At 41.6% G+C, this 17632-nt stretch overlaps 1 protein-coding gene across 2 annotated transcripts in view; it reads left to right on the top strand.

Annotated features, from left to right (window-relative positions):
• The window catches only part of LOC119653674 (serine/threonine-protein phosphatase beta isoform), a 127780-nt gene that overhangs the window by 98216 nt on the left and 11932 nt on the right, over nt 1-17632 (top strand). For both annotated transcript variants that reach the window (XM_038058509.1, XM_038058510.1), the window contains 3 exons: nt 10010-10357; nt 10604-10947; nt 11011-11145. In XM_038058509.1, the coding sequence (XP_037914437.1) occupies nt 10010-10357; nt 10604-10947; nt 11011-11145 (827 nt within the window). The remainder of the gene's footprint in view (nt 1-10009; nt 10358-10603; nt 10948-11010; nt 11146-17632) is intronic.

Below are 17632 nucleotides of genomic sequence, written 5' to 3' on the forward strand. Positions count from 1 at the left end.
TCAATATTGTATTATAAAGATTTGTTCCTTTTCATGTATCTGTGTACCATTGAAAAGACCATGTATTATTAAACATTGTCTGCATTTGTAACATATTTTTTTACGGTGGTGTGTCTTACATTATTTAAAAATAATTGACGTAAAAACAGAGAAAATATGTTTATCCCAGCCGTGATTTTATTTTAAAAAAAATATGTGCATAGCTCCCTGAAAAAAAAATTAATCTGTCCGCCAACTAATAGATTGTTACATGATAAAGTGACTTAGTCAGAATTTTTGTGCTTTCCCTATGCCCGCTATTTAGCTACAACACAATAGCTTGACGCACAGACTGAGTGCAATATAAAATAATAACTTATATCCCCCTGTTGGCTATTTTTATCGCAACAACGTTCACAGCTTCATAACATGCAATTTATATAACTATTAAGATAGATTCATCTATCATAGATTGCTTACAATATTGGAATTTGTGACATTTGATTCTGTTTTTCTCTCCCAGCTTGATATTGTTCTGTTCATTGCGTTCTTCAGAAAGAAAAGCAACCTCTCAATTCTCGATTATATGGACGTCTTTCGAGTTAAATGGTCAATGGACTTTGCCAGCAAGAAATGTGAGGAAAATAGATTTAAGTACATAAAGTCACAAAGCAATGGGTAATTCGGACGAATCGAAGCAAAAATAGATTTTTACAGAATCTATCATATTTCTGTCGGTTTCACAAGCAATTTGTGAAATAGTCCAACCTCTGGTAGTTTGAAATCTTTGTGGAAATTGCGTATCTGAAAGATTTCGATCAAACAGATGTCACTGTTGCCCAGTTTGACTGCATCAATTCCCTCTATGTGAAATTGCTTTGACCTCTGCTGATGCTATAATTAACTATTGCACTTTAATGGTCTGCAACCCGATGCAATCATAAAAATCAGAAATGTATTGCTCGGTATTACTTGTGTATGACAAAATATTATCGGGGACGTGGCTTTGATTGAATTTCTATTTCCAGCACTTTCAATTATTGATAAACATTCTCAATATAGAGAAATGCAATTTATTGTACTTATATTGATGCAGTAGTTCGGAGGAAAGTGCAAATACAATATTTACGGTAAGTGGTTAGAAAACTGAAGATAGACGGATTTGAAATTGTATTGTTGAGGAAAAAACGTAAATTGCTGGTAGTTTATGATCATTGCGTTTACTTTCATGGATTCGTTCCACTCGAGTGTGTATTTTGTTATGAAAGTGACTCCACAATTTTGATAATGGGAGAAGTTCCAAAGACAGCACTTGCACCTTTTTATACTACGAAGAATATTCATGAATCCATTTTTGATACTGCCGGGTTTAAATCCTGGTTGCATCATGATGTTTGTGCTTGCCCCAATGATTATTATTATTCTGTTAAGAGAAAGTTGCACCGCGTCCTTAAAGAACTATTGTACCCCTTTTACTGGTTATAGTGTACCTATTGATCATAGTGTCTCAAGCAGGCCTATAACCGTTACGAACTTTAGTATGTTCCCTACTTCCAGATCTTTCAGCTTTGGTATTAAGTGTTCTCCCAGATGCCTCGACCTACTGTGCACAAGTGCCGGACACTGTCCCAGGACGTGTATAGAGGTTTCGTCATACTCCTCACAAAATCTGCAGGCAGTGTCCGTAGATATCCCTAGCTTCCCTAGGTGATAGTACAGCCGACAATGAACAGTGAGAATTCCCACTATGATTCGGAGGTTGTTTTTGGTGAGGTTTAAGCAATCCTTTGTGCGCATGGGTTCGTATCCCCCAATAAGCATCCTAGACTGCTCCATTCCTGGTAGGCCCGCCCAGTATAGTTCTCTCAACCGTTCCTCTTCATTTCTTAGCGTCATAGCCATGAAACCGTTTCCGATGCCACAGAAGAGCTCTGGCCAGTGTAAAGGCGTCCCTGCTCCCTTCTTGGGTAGATCGTCCGCTGCCTCGTTGCCTTCCAAGCCAGCATGGCCTGGGAGCCAAAATATCCAGACCTTGTTGGACGAGTCAAGTCTATTCAGTATCTCAAGGCATTCCCACACCAGTTTAGAATTCACCTGGTTGGACCTAAGTGCCTTGATCGCTGCTTGACTATCGGCGAGAATAGCTAAGTTCTGCCCCCTGTAGTTCCTTTGCAGGTTAAAGGAAGCACATTTGTCTATAGCGTATATTTCCGCCTGGAATATGCTAGTGTACCTGCCCATTGGCTCAAAGTATATTTTCCTTGGACCAATGACACCGGCACACGCTCCCTGTGTACCAAGTAATCAGTTGTTGGTTTGTTACTCCAACGTGTTTCAAACTTCTTATCGAAGTGAAACCTCGTTGTCATGTTATCCCTTGGTATCAGTACGATGATGAAATCCGCGCACGGTTGTTGTCAGCCAACAGAGCCTATTTCAGCTTACAAAAACTGTTCCGCTCGAAACGTCTCACCATAGGGTCAAAGCTCTTACTGTACAAGACAATGATCTTGCCAGTCTTCATGTATTCCTTGGAGACTTGGGTTCTTAGCAAGAAGAATTGCCAACTCTTGACCACGTTCGAGAGAAGAATCCTTCGAAGAATTTCTGGCCCCTACATGAGGATGGACGATTCCGTAGCCTACATAATGACGAAATCTATGAGCGATACCATGACCGTCAGGTTGAGGATAAAATCCGGCTACAATAGGTTATGGTGGGCGGGTCACTTAATCCGTATGGATGAGGATGATCCAGTCCGGAAAGTCTATAAGGGCAACATCTATTGTAGAAAAAGAAGACGAGGCAGACCCTGCCTAAGATGGAGCGATGGCGTAGGTCAGGACGCCAGATAGCTTTTAGGGATATCGAATTGGTGGACCTCGGCGCAAAACCGGGATGTCTGGAGTTCCTTACTAAGGCAGGCCTAGACCAGATACTGGTTGTTGCGGGGTTGATGATGATGATGATCCTGAATATTGCCCTCCTTGCCTGCATCTGTATGTGCAGATGGAGAGGGGTTAATCTCAGAAGGACCTCCAGGGATGCCGTTGGGCATGTCCTCATGGCACTGATATACACGCAAGCCAGCCTTTGGAGCTTATGTAATTCCCTGGCTTGTGTGCTGAGTTCGGTTCTTTCTGCCCAAATTACCACTCCATAGGTAATCATTGACCTTACTATTGCAGTATATATCCAAAGTAGTATCTTCGGACTGCAACCCCATTTTTTCCTGCTATGTATTTAAAAGTCATGAGAGCCTTCGTGGCTTTCCGACATGTGTCTTCCAGAGTAATTTTTGGTCTAGCGTAATTCCCAAATATTTGACCTCTATTTCTCGTTTCACCTCCATATCATGAAATCTTATGGCTCTCAAGTGATCAAACTTACGCCTCCTAGTGAATGGTACTATGGTGGTTTTGGCTGGGTTGATCCGCAGTTCTATTTTCCTGCACCAGACACTAGTAACCCTTAGTCCAGTTTGGATTCTATCACATAGGGTCTCTTCATATTTGCCCCTACATATTAAACTTGTAGGACTTGTATTCCACTATTTGTTAGCACGTCCAGGAGTTTATCCACTACCATAGACAGCCTTGAGTAGTGTTCATGACAATAGAATTTGTACCTGTCGGTACTTTTATTTGCCTGCTTTCTAGCATTTTGCCCATCCAGAATGCCAGGGTGTTTCCCCACTTCCTTTGCGGCTCAGGGCATCTTGTATCTCTATGTGGGATGTGTTGTCGAATGGTCCTTCGATATCCAAAAACGCGGACAGTGCAATTTCTTTTGTTTCTATGGCATCCCGTAGTACATCTGTCATCTGATACAGAGCAGTTTCGCCCGGTAGGCGTGTTGACAGTGATGTAGGGGATTACGCTTTAGAATGTTAGTTCTAATATAGTTTGTCTATGACCTTCTCCATCGTTTTGAGTACGAAGGATGTTAGGCAAATTAGTCTGAAAGATTTAGGGTGAAATAAAGACCACTTTTGCCCGCCTCCATGCCCTTGGTATGTATTCCAGTGCTATGCTCCCCCTTATCACCCTCAGAAGAGACTCTAAGATAATTCCTAGGCCTCTTTGGGTTAGTGATGGGAAAATGCCATCTACTCCGGGAGATTTCAGTGATTTAAAAGTTCCCACTGTCCACCTTAGCCTAGCTTCTGAGCATACCTCTTTTGCTAATTTCCAGTTCTCCTTCCTTCTCCTTTTATTCGTTGTTGGAGTGTCAGGCAGAATGTTGTCGCCTACCACGGTGGGATAGGACCCCGGGAAATGAGTTCTGAGAAGCAAGTGTACCCTGTCTTCCTCATTCTCGGTAAATGTCCCATCTTCTTTCTTCAAACAGACACAGGATATTGCCCCGTCTTTGGCTACATCCTTGTAAAGCCTGGTTGCTTCTGTGATCTGTTAGTTCCCTTCACAGAATTCCCTGTTTCTTCCCACTGCCAGTTCCCGGTTTGTTTCGCCTGGTTGAAGAGTTTCCGTGCCTCTGTTCTCCTTCTGGCCAGGTTCCTGTTCCAATATGGTACATCACTTGATGACTTAACTGACTTAGCCGGACAGCTGGCCTCATAAGCGTCAATGACGACTGGGTTGAGGTTTTCCACTACTGTTTCTAGTTCCAGTTCGCCCCTGATGTCCATGTTGTTGCTCAAGTGCGTTGCGTAGGATTCCCAATCCGTTCTCCTGAGATTCCTTATTATTTTTTCTATTTGGGAGTTACCCTCAACGTCGAATCTGATTATCCTGTGATCAGACATAGAGGGTTCATCCGACACCCTCCAATTTCTGACCATTCCATTCATTAGAGAGAGAGTTATGTCTAGTACCTCCTGTCTAGTGCTGGTCACAAATCTTGGAGTGTTCCCTAACTTATTGCTAAGAATAAATTGAAGAAGGTACTCACCTCTACGATTGCCTCAATGAGGTAAGCATAATAATAATGAAACTTAAACACCGTCTCATGGAAAATGGAGTGAAGAAAAAATAATAAAATAGAAAGTTTATAAACATCTATGTTCCACAGAAGAGTATAAAGGAGACGCACACTCATATGAACTACTTTGATCAGCAGTGATTACTGACAAATTAGATTCCAAAGTAAAGAGAACGTTTTCAAAATAACAGATTTTAGTGGTGCTTTATATTGATGTATAATTGATAGTTGGAAGAGTGCATGCTTCAGTAACGTTTGATCAACAATTTCATGACCATTGTTCGATTTAAAACCGAGTTTTTGCACTGTAATTAACGATGAATTTGCTGTAAAAGTACAAAAAAGGAAAAGAGCCAACATTAAGCTCTATTTTAAACACGGTGAAACTTTTACCACGACGTTTTAATTGACGAAACCGTTTTATGACGGTGTGTGTTTATTCCGTGGCAGAGCCCATGAATGGCAGACGCGTATTAATAATAAATTTGTTATAAACGAAAATACCTCACAACTATACGTCAATTCATGAAATATCAGCTAAAATTGACATTCAAATTTACAGTAGTGAAATTAAATATCTCTAAAATACCAATCTCCGTAAATTGACTGAGCATTTGGATATCCGAAAGATATATTCGTGCTTTAAGAGGGTCATATTCTGTGTCGGATTCGAGAATTCGAATTTTTTTTGAATCAATTGTATCTAGATATCACCATCATCATCAACGGCGCAACAACCGGTATCCGGTCTAGGCTTGCCTTCATAAGGAAATCCAGACATCACAATTTTGCGCCGAGGTCCACCGATTCGATATCCCTAAAAGCTGTCTGGCGTACGCCATCGCTCCATCTCAGGCAGGGTCTGCCTCGTCTTCTTTTTCTACCATAGATATTACCCTTATAGACTTTCCGGGCTGGATCATCCTCATCCATACGGATTAAGTGACCCGCCCACCGTAACCTATTGAACCGGATTTTATCTGCAACTTGACGGTCATGGTATCGCTCATAGATTTCGTTGTTATCTAGACTACGGAATCGTCCATCCTCATGTAGGGGACCAAAAATTCTTCGGAGGATTCTTCTCTCGAACGCGGCCAAGAGTTCACAATTTTTCTTGCTAAGAACCCAAGTCTCCGAGGAATACATGAGGACTGGCAAGATCGTTGTCTTGTACAGTAAGAGCTTTGACCCTATGGTGAGACGTTTCGAACGGAACAGTTTTTGTAAGCTGAAATAGGCTCTGTTGACTGCCAACGCCGATTTCATCATCGTAGCTCTTATCGGTTGTGATTTTCGACCCTAGATAGAAGGAATTATCAACGGTCTCAAAGTTGTAGTCTCCTATCTTTATTCTTCCCGTTTAACCAGTGGATTTGGTGTCAATCGCCGCTACAGTCTCCGAGAAAAATGCGTTTGACGGACAGACAGGCAGTAAATCCATTTTAATAAGGTTTTGTTTTATACAAAACCTTAAAAACGGCCTTCCCACCGGATGACTCAAATAAATTGATTGAGGGTTAAAAATTAGGTATAATCCGATTTTTGAACTTCAAAAATGGACGAAACAGCATTGTGACTGATGATGGGGTGGGCGGCCAAAATGCAGAATGGAAGCACTCAGATCAACCTATCTTAGTCGTATTCGGGCCAAATGGTGTGGGGAACGAAACGATAATACGCCATGTAATCGAGGTTGTTCTGTGCCAAAGTTCTCTTTGTGCTGCTATATAGCAGCAGCACATGGAAAGTGCTCCAAGCTACGATCAACACACGTTTGCGTCGTGTCTTGCGGGTACTCTGTTCTGAGACAATAATAAATAGAGATCTTGCCGCATTGTGGATTGTGCCATACAATAGAACCCACTACCTCACGATGGCCGGCGAATGGGTCGAAGTTACGTCGGGCAAAATAGTGGAGAAAGAATGCAAGCTTTTCGGGAATTTTCATTCGGAGTTTTATTCTCGCTGCCATCAGGTAGGACGGAGCTTTGGCATGCTGCAGGTTGATTTGACCAATCTTTATGTTTTTCGACATAAACTTAGTCGATTGTAAAAAAAGTGAAGCGATGGCGGCTTTACGGTTTCTTACCAGGGCAGAGGCAAATCGTCAGACGCTGCCTCACCTCTGCCCTGGGAGCAGCGTGACCGTAGCGGCTCGCAGATGTTGAGTGCTCCTTTATATATAATAATTTAGAAAAGTTTGGGTGCAAGCCCTAAGCGAGGGGTCCGTGGACCAGGAAAGAGGGAGTAAGTTGCATCCCATTTGGTCCGGTCCAGCATTAAGTTGATGCGGACTTAGGACCCCATCATTCTCAAAACGAATATTAGTCTATTGTGTTATGGAAAACAGTTCGAAGCGTATGCGGAAGTCCGCGTGTGACGGGGTTTCCCCCACACCGTACCGCCAGAGACTCGATCCCTCGTGTTCGAAAGCCGAACTTGGAGGTACCGCAGTTCCCATGTCCTCATCCATGAAAAATCTCATCCCATTTCGCAGAGCATTCTTCTGTTTTCCACTTAGCACCTTGATTGGTTTACGGTGTCTGGTTTGTATAGATTCGACCACTCAAACTGGCATCAAGTCAGTTCCGTTCACGTCTCTGGCTTCACTTTTTTCCACCTGTTCCTTGGAAGGTGTGAAAGAAGTTACTAGCAGGTGGGATTCACTCTGTAGTCTCTTCAACAATGCGAGCCTCCATACGGGGGTTCCGGCCTTGTATGTTCTATCCTCCGCGCGCAGCTCCATTGTGGGAGAGCGCACCGCTACAATTTGCTCTATATTGTGTGAGCCGAAGATCATCATTGTTCTTCGCTCTCAAAATGGAGATGATGCGCTACAGTTTCCTGATATGATTGAATTTCAGTCTATCTAAGAAAAAGTGGAGCACCATATGGTGACTTCCTTTGGCACATTCAGACTCTCTGATCCAGTTCGGATACCAAGTTGAAACCCTTCACGTTTGTAGATTTGTCCTTCCTGGCATTCATGAACTTTACCCTCCAGTGTCTAAAGTCCATGCCCGGGTTTTGTTCACCCAGCATGCGGATGATGTCCTCTGCCTTCCTTCGAGGGCCCGGTAATCAACATCCAACATGTTCTGTCCTGCGTAGCTCAGTGTTCACAATAGTGAACTTGGGCCGACCGCCGGAACTCAAAGCCGGGATTGCCTGCTGGAATCACTTTAAGGCAGCCTTTTCAGTGCACTCCAAATGGAGAAGTCCATCGCGAAAACCTTGATTGTTAAATCGTGGCTTCGTTCCAGACTCCGGCATTTGTTTCCACAGACATTCCTGGAGGATGGTAAATTGTCACTCTGACATTTTGCCATTCTTGGAGGAAACTTCCACGGCAACAGTCAAAACAGGGGCTGCAACTTGCGATATGCCCTCTTCCTTCCCGCCTTCGTGTCCGTATTCCTATGGGAGGGACCAGCTTCCGGTACTAATCGCCGCTAGATGCACTCGTGAGGAGCACAATAAAGCGTTTACCACAACAGATGTGTTGGTCTTACGCTTCTTGCGTGCATTCCCGCTGACAGATGAGTCTGGTGCGTCCAGTGTTGATCTTACCGGGGTTTCCAGTTTATCCCCACCTTACGCCGGAGATTCTGCTTCCTTGCGTCCGATTTCTCTGGACGTTACCGCATCTAGTGGTGCAGCCACGTCCATGTCCTCATTCCCAAGGTGCTTCATCTTCCTTCGCAGTATTCCCTTCTGCCGCCGGCTTGGGGCCTTTCCAAGTTCACGGTGTCCGGACCGCTTGCATCCATTTCCACATACTGGCGTTAGACCAGTTGCGTCTATGTCATCAATTTCCCGTACTTCCGCTCTTCCTGGCAAGAGTAAAGGAGAAGGTCCTGACAGGCAAGATTCAGCCTGTAGTCCCCCCTCCTTAGTGGCCGAAGTTCCCTTCTGTCGAGCCTTCCTCTTCCGTTTGCGGGTTGATTTGGGCTGTAGTACCGCGGACGGGCTGCCGGTAGTCTGATTTCCAGTTTCTCCCAAGTTGGGAGTTACAGTACTAACTTCGCCGTAGGCACTAAATACAAGCTTTCCACTGAGTCGGAAAGCATGCCTTCTACAGATTTACCTATAAGGGCGTATGAATGTGATGAGGCCTCCAAAATCCGCGGATCGGCCGCGAGACGATTGCTGATGGTCGCGGGTGGATTCAAAGTCTGTGACTTCTTACCACTTGAAGAGTTTATATTTTTATCCTTCGTTTCCATGTTCATATTTTGGATACGCTTAGTGTTTACAGACTCCCCCACCACGACAAGGTGGTGTTCGAGGTTGAGGATTTTAATGATAGTTTGGAATAACGAAACCACCTGCCGTGGCAACATCCCAATGTTTACTCTACGAAACTTTGTGAATATATGCCAGTTGTATAAAATATCATTTTCAGTCCAAAGTGACTATTTCATAATATTATACTGTCCTCCAGTTGGACACAGCTGGTCTAAATCGTTAAAGTAGGAAACGTCCCTCATTATTGTAGATTAGGATTAGTCATTTTGATGTTATTAAGTTCGCAGTTGCAAAAGTATCATCTTTGTCGTCAGACTGGAGATAGGAAGTAGATATTATCATTTGCTGGCGTTGTATAAACCTAAACAGCAGCTATAAAATCACCAATGCCAGTTTTAATAGCAAAAAATCTGCAGAATTTAGTATCGTCCCGACATAGCTCCAACGATAAAAATAATAAACTCCGAAATGCTCTGCATTTTCCACCGTAAATTCCTATGTATCTCTAATACACAACCAAATAACTTCTGTAAATACACGACTAGAAATATGTATCTATTAAATTTTTATGATAAACATTAACATTTTTCATTACCCACAGTACTCGTATTTATTGTAGGTCAAGCTAAATCAACACAACGTACACAAGCTTTATTCTATTGTAACCACTACAACCATCTACTATTTCCTGTAACATGTCGTCGCTCTTTAGACTTTAATTAATAGTACTTCGTTAATAAGCAGCAATTCATAGCAAATCATATATCGTTTGAACGACACACTAATTAAATATTGTCTTTTTTTCTCCTTTCTTTGTCACCATTGTGTGAATTTCTAGTGCGAGGATGCCGTCAAGGAAAATCAGTTCAAATGACAGAGGCTGAAGTGCGTGGTTTATGCCTGAAATCTCGTGAAATTTTCCTGCAACAACCGATACTACTTGAGCTGGAAGCACCACTTATTATTTGCGGCGATATCCACGGACAATACACAGATTTACTGCGATTATTTGAATATGGTGGATTCCCGCCGGCAGCCAACTATTTATTCTTGGGCGATTACGTTGATCGGGGAAAACAATCATTGGAAACAATCTGCTTGTTGCTTGCCTATAAAATAAAGTATCCAGAAAATTTCTTTTTACTACGTGGAAATCATGAATGCGCCAGTATTAATAGAATTTATGGTGAGTTGATTGTATTGTTTAAATTTAAATTAATGAAAAGCGTACAATGCAGAAGCAATGGGATTTCATTACCAATTTTTCATGGTTTCTTTGATATATCACCAACCGAGGTCTGCTGATTTCATTGCTTTCTGTTTCGAATGTTACGCTCCGGATTAATAAATCATTTCCCAGACTACAATATACCTCGGCTTGTTTTTCAAATTGAAACGCTTAAATCTCTTATTTTCATGCTTTCCATTTCAGGATTCTATGATGAATGTAAACGCCGGTACAATGTCAAATTATGGAAAACATTCACAGATTGTTTCAATTGTTTGCCAATAGCCGCAATCATTGATGAGAAGATATTCTGCTGTCATGGAGGCTTAAGTCCCGATCTACAAGGCATGGAACAAATCCGTCGATTAATGCGGCCTACTGACGTTCCAGACACCGGACTTTTGTGTGATTTATTATGGAGTGATCCTGATAAAGATGTACAAGGCTGGGGCGAGAATGATCGAGGTGTTAGTTTTACATTTGGAGCTGATGTTGTATCGAAATTTTTAAATCGACATGATTTAGACTTAATATGTCGGGCGCATCAGGTAATTATTGCTTGCTTATTCTTATTACTATTATTTTAATTACAAATTTCATGTTCAAACTAGGTGGTCGAAGATGGATATGAATTCTTTGCGAAACGACAGCTTGTCACGTTGTTCTCAGCACCAAACTACTGTGGTGAATTTGATAATGCCGGTGGTATGATGTCAGTCGACGAGACATTAATGTGTTCTTTCCAGGTAAGATATTTTTATTTTTTAGTTTATACGCCATGCTATTAACATAGTCCCAAGTCCAGGAAGGTGGAAAGAGATAAATAGTTATTCCACTAAATCCTACCAGATCTCTTTTAGTGATAGGTCCCTTGACAGGCCGATCAAGAAAATGCATACAATGTCGTTAGAAACAAAATTATTGGATTGAGTCACAAGCCTCGGAAAAATGCTAGGGCGTTCACCTCACTCAACGCGACAGAACGGGCTCCGGTTCTGTCGAGAAATGACGCATGGACGGCGTCAGGACGTAAGCAAGTTAGTCCGAACGAAACAAATACGTATTTGCACGCTAAATGTTGGCACCCTAACTGGAAAGATCGAGGAACTTACAAGAGCCCTCCGGAAAAGGCACATTGATATCTGCGTTCTGCAAAAAAAACCGATGGTCTGGTGCCAAAAGCTGCGACATTGAACGCGAACGCGGTAAAAATGGCTACAAACTTCTCTATTTTGGTAGCCCACACACTTAATATGGTGTTGGCATTGCCATCTCAGAGGGTTTCTGTGATATCATTAAAGAAGTTGGACGATTTGATGATCGGTTGATGAAGCTCACTATTATATCAGCTGTTCGCACTATTTACTTCATCATTGCCGGCGACCTTAATACTTTTTTAGTACTTTGTTTGCCAACCGTCTAGCCGTAACGGATAGATGGCGAGAAAACTTCGAGCAGATTTCATCTGAAAAATTTGCTCATCCTTCGCTTCCACAATCATTGTTGCCATTGTCAGCGCAACTGGTGCTCAGAGTAGGCGGTGAGCAAGACGGCAACCCTGTCGGCCGAACCAAAACCAAGTGGCCGAGGAGATCCTTCATAGTGGTGGCATCGGGAGACGCTGTATTACATTGGTTTACCGGTCGTGATGCAGTAGGTCTAATTAGGGCGATGAGACCCGAGTCTGCACGGGGACTCACCTGAAGTGGCAATAGGGCACGAAATCTTACCAGGGGTATACTGGTACTATGGGAACCGGGATAGCCCCTGAATTCACAGAAGAATTCCTTTTGTATGTGCGTTCAGCTCGGTTGTTGCGATTGGCCCCCTAGTGGGAGCTTCATAGGGGTTGTGATTGTGTTCAAGCGAACAGGGTTCTTCATCAATCCGTGTCCGAAGAGGACCATGGGATTAAGTCCACGAGACAGGTACCCACGTAAAACACGGTGACGTAACTGTCAGCGCAACTGAAGTTGATGAGGCAATAAAACGAATGAAATCGGGAAAAGCCAGAGGACGTGGTGACATCGCATCTGAGCTCTGGAAAGCCAAGAGCTGGGACCCAATACTGTGGCTCAGTGAATTCTTTAATCACTGTTTCAATATGGAAAAAAAAGGTAGTCCAGCAGAATGTTCAACTTACCGTCCGATCCGATTACTTTCCCATGCAATGAGGATTTTTGAACGCATTCTTGACAACTGTATTGGCGAAATCGTTGAAAGGACCGTGAATCAAGGCGGATTTGTCATAAATTGCGGAACTACTGACGCAAGACACACTGCGCGGTTACTCATGGAGAAACACTGTTAGAAGCATCGCCGTCTTTACATTGCATTTCTGAATCTAGAGAAAGCGTTTGACCGTGTGTCATACAAACTCATCTGGTATGCTCACAAGAACTTGTGTGCTGGGTTCAATTGCTCTACCACGATCACATCCGAAATGAGGATATCCACGCTCAATATGGAGTTGCATCGATCGTGAAAATCTTGCGAGAGAGGCTTCTTCGACCACGTAATTCGCACTAACAAGAATTCACTTGACAAGATTGGTCTAAACATCGAATTCCGTGGTAAGCTACCAAAAGGCCGGCAAAAACAACGGTAGCTTGATATTCTGGATAGTAATTTGAAAGCTTCGCAACAGAACAGGCCTTTAACAGAACAAAATGGATAACCAATCAAGACTAGCCGACCGCACTTCTAAGCGGAACAAAGGCTACGTACAGTATCAACGGGTTAGCAGACACAAAATCCCACATTACTGGCGCTCACTTTCAAAGCCTACTGATGAATAATAAAAAAAACATTGGCGAAATATGTATAGATTTAAGTATGCAATTATCTATATGTTCGCTCACTCATTTCCGAAAGACAATCCAGCATACATTTCATGTCATGGTCAAGGTTAGCCAATTCAGTCAATGCACACTTCGGAATTTTCAAGGACTATCATGGTCTGCCTCCAATTCTAAGAGCTTTTATGGTCCTAAGATATACTTGTTACCCTATCGAGTAAGGAGCCTCCGCACCTCGCGAAAATAACCAGTGACTGATTGTATGAGATACCTATGGGTCCAGTGAGCTATCCACCTGTTCAAGGTAACTAATTGTTTATTAATTGCGAAGAGGTGTCTACCCAAGTTAATATCCAAAATTGAAAACTCCTGGATGAGATAAGATAAAACTATTTCAGTTTTCGGCGATATACTTTATTTATCTTTAGCGTATTCCTTCCATTAGAACCAGTTCAGAAGGTCTCTCAAGGGCGATCAATTGGTCTAGATCTTACTCAGAAAGTGCTTTCAGAGGTTGAAATATTCATATTCAATAGAAGTCTCATTGAAATGAGTAAAAATATAGCAAACTAGATAAGTCAACACTGAATTGACTTCAATTGTCATCTGTTATTATTCATAACGAATTTATTTAACGGCTTGGTTGCCCTTTCTGACAATACTGAAAGGATGTCCAAGCATTATTGACGTAATTGCTTTTATATCTGCTTCAATTACTTTCATCATCAAGGCGCAACAACTGGTATCCGGTGTAGGCCTGCCTTAATAAAGAACTCCAGACATCCCGGTTTTGCGCCGAGGTCCACCAATTCTATATCCCTGAAAGCTATCTGGCGTCCTGACCTACGCCATTGCTCCATCTTAGGCAGGGTCTGCCTCGTCTTCTTTTTCTACCATAGATATTGCCCTTATAGACTTTCCGAGCTGGATCATCCTCATCCATACGGATTAAGTGACCCGCCCACCGTGAAATAGGCTCTGTTGGCTGACAACAACCGTCCTCCGAATTCATCATCGTAGTTGTTATTGGTTGTGATTTTCGACCCTAGATGGGAGAAATTATCAACGGTCTCAAAGTTATATTCTCCCATCTTTATTCTTTCCGTTTGACCAGTGCGGTTTGATGTTGTTGGTTGGTTGGTTTTCGGTGCTGACGTTGCCACCATATACTTTGTCTTGCCTTGATTGATGTGCAGCCCAAGATTTCGCGGCGCCTCTTCGATCTGGATGAAGGCAGTTTGTACGTCTCGGGTCGTTCTTCCCATGATGTCGATATCGTCAGCATGGGCCAGTAGTCTTACTTTGCCATTTGTTAACTGGTCCACAAAGGTTAGTAAACCGTTGTTGAGTTGTCTAAAGTCTGATCTGCATATTGTGTTTGAGAGATGTCTGCCTTTATTATTTTCCATGGAGTCCCCGAGTATAAATTACCTGGCGTTTAGGTCGCCCGTTATTATTGTATTTGGAGTATTGCTAAGAAATTGAAATAATTTGTCCAGTTCTACTTTGAAAGTATTATAGTTGTGAGTGTATGTGGGAACATGTATATGGCGGCAATGGTGATGTTTGGATTAAGGTTCAGGGTCTTAGCGATAATGATGTCCATCTCGGTATCATAAGTTATTGGCCTTGCATTTTGATGCCTTTGCGAAACGCGAGGCAACTCCACCATAGCCTCCTCTCTGAATTTGTACATAAGGTTGAAACCTTTTAGGTGACGAGAATGATGGGACGAGTTAAAAGTGAAAATTTCCTGTAGGGATAGTATGTCATAGCTGAATATTAGCAAAGTATTCTATTTCAGCCTTAATAAGGAACTCCAAACATCCCGGTTTTGCGCCGAGCTCCACCAATTCGATATTCCTTATTAAGGCAGGCCTAGACCGGATACCGGTTGTTGCGCCGTTGATGATGATGATGATGATTCTATTTCAGACTTATTGTTATCTAGACTTTGAATATTATATTTTAGGATTTGCAACCATTTGCAATATTTAATATTTATTTAATATTTCTTCTTCGAAGAAATTCCAATTCCAAATCTGTGAGTATCTCTCAAAAAATGTATGCTTTTAGCCCTAATGTACTCAAGCCGTTGTCGGATGCCAGATAGTTTGCAGTTTTATCCTCGGAGGCCCATCTTCCTTGACCATAATTACCTGGTCATTAAGATTAAAACGCATATGGAAATTGAGGGGTTTGAAAGCCTCAATTCTTTCTTGACCATTAGTTTTGTATATGTATGTCGTGCGGTTGCTTCTTTCCACAAATCTTGTGTACGCTTTACATCGAGTGTTCTCATTGCATTTGTACACTGGAGTTGTTTGCTCCATAGGAGCTATGTTTTGCTTCTCCATGGGAGAAAAAGTTGTACTTAGGTCCTAAGACTGGGTAACCCCAGGAAAAGCTTTGAGTTTAGCTGTGACTGGTAGAATTCCAGAAACCTTTGGTTGTTTGATTGTGGCAGATTGAATTGGGAATCTTGACAGGCTCTTCGATTCCCTTCTCTCTTTCCTGGTTAGGACATAGCCACCGATTTCTGTTGGACTTTTGAAGTGTGGCCCTACAGGTGCCCGAGAAAATGTTGAAATTTTGGAGACGGACCGGTCTAAGGGGGATTCATATTCCCTAACCTCTACGGCCTATCTTGACTAAGGCAGAAATGCCTGTTTACAGGGGAAAATACACGCCAAAGAATACAGAAACAGATTTCTACTTCAAGGTTTGATTGGATGTAAGAGCAGAAATAAAGCTTAAGCACTCACCTTCTGTTAGCGAAAGCAGATTCCCAGCCAAACAAGAAAAAAAAAACGGTTTATTACACCCACGCGGATAGGCAAAAAGAAATTTAACTTCAAACTAAACAGCACTGTTGATCAAAATACGAAGTGCGTCCGTCCACGGCAGATTTCACGAAAAAAGTGGGGGACGAGTGAAATCAACCGTGAGTAATATTACAAATGAAGAGAAGTTACAAGAACGGCGAAAGGTCGCAATAGTATTCCAAACTTGTCTCTCTAAGTTGCGGTAGAGTATTTGAATCCATCTAACAAGTTCCTTGACATTTGATGCCGTCAAAGGGCGTTTTGATTACGGATGGGATGCGATCGAAGGATTCCTTGATATCGAGAGAGATAAACTGTCATGGTTGATAATTTGTCGCACATGATACTGAAAATGTGGATAATCTTGGTGGTTTAACATTCTCGGAGAAATTTGGAGTGATTCACTAGCATAGTCAGCAATGTTGCATACTTGCTTACTGGAGACACTGTTGAAGATCAGTTTTATAAAAAAGGTCACTTTTGTATATGTTTTTACCCATTTGACATGAAATATTGAAGTTTTTTTGAATAATTTTTCATAGAAAATTTTTTTGTTGAGGATGCAGGGAGTCCTGATTCCGCACCCACTTGATGACAGACCTGACCACTTGAAAAACAATTTACTTCCTCTCTTGTGGTCCATTTTTTCGGTTAAACATCAAACTTTTTATATAATTTTATTTTTAAAAATGGAGTTCATGCGTCGAAATTAAGGAGATCGGAGCGTTATTCTGGGTGTGGTTTAGTTGAATCTGCAGCGCTTATACTGAAATCGCGAGTTAATTATTCTATCATTCGTTACAACTATTGACTTCCATGAATGAGTACTCCAAATTATGCTCAATTTGTAGCCATGGATATGTACCACATCCTTTCTTTCATTATGGAAAAATTTTTTCCCACTGGAGTATTTTTTATTTACTTATCCCTTAGTGCACCAATCAAAAAGCTTGTAAAGATTGTTTTTCGAATGCTACAAGACAATAAAGGTGAATGTAAACTGTATAAAATAAAACTGAGTATCCAATCAATCAATATTCTGGAATATGAAGACCAAACGTTCCGAAAAGTCCTAGACGCAGGTTTTTGCTACCTACTTTTTATATCCAACCTTTTGATGGAATTATATGTATATTCACTCATCACCATCATTTGATAAACTTATACATTTATTTATTTATTATGAAGTCTGCGGAGCCATTTTCGGATTGATATCATGTTCTAATATTGTTTGAAAAGGTATCAATCTAAGTCTATTTCTGTTTGAGCTTACCTAATACCATCTGTGGGATTATTAGAAGATATTTGGAATAATTTGAATATTTTTTCTTCTAGTAATTTCTCTATAATGATTTGTCTCAAAATTGTTCAAAAAGTACACTGCAGGCTTAAACCTATCAAGATATATAATTATAATGGCTTTGTAACATGTGATTGTTTTGATGTACCCACATCCATAAGGCCCATTAACCAGAAAGTCACCTTAATGAAAGCCACAATTTGTTTTCCAATTAGTACTAAATTCACTTTATTTTGATGAAAATGAAGGTGGAAGAATGAATAAGGAATATAGTAATAATCTCGTATTTATTTTTCATGCTTCATTTTTA

This window comes from Hermetia illucens, chromosome 4, assembly GCF_905115235.1.
Source record: "Hermetia illucens chromosome 4, iHerIll2.2.curated.20191125, whole genome shotgun sequence".
In the NCBI taxonomy this organism is placed as follows: domain Eukaryota; kingdom Metazoa; phylum Arthropoda; class Insecta; order Diptera; family Stratiomyidae; genus Hermetia; species Hermetia illucens.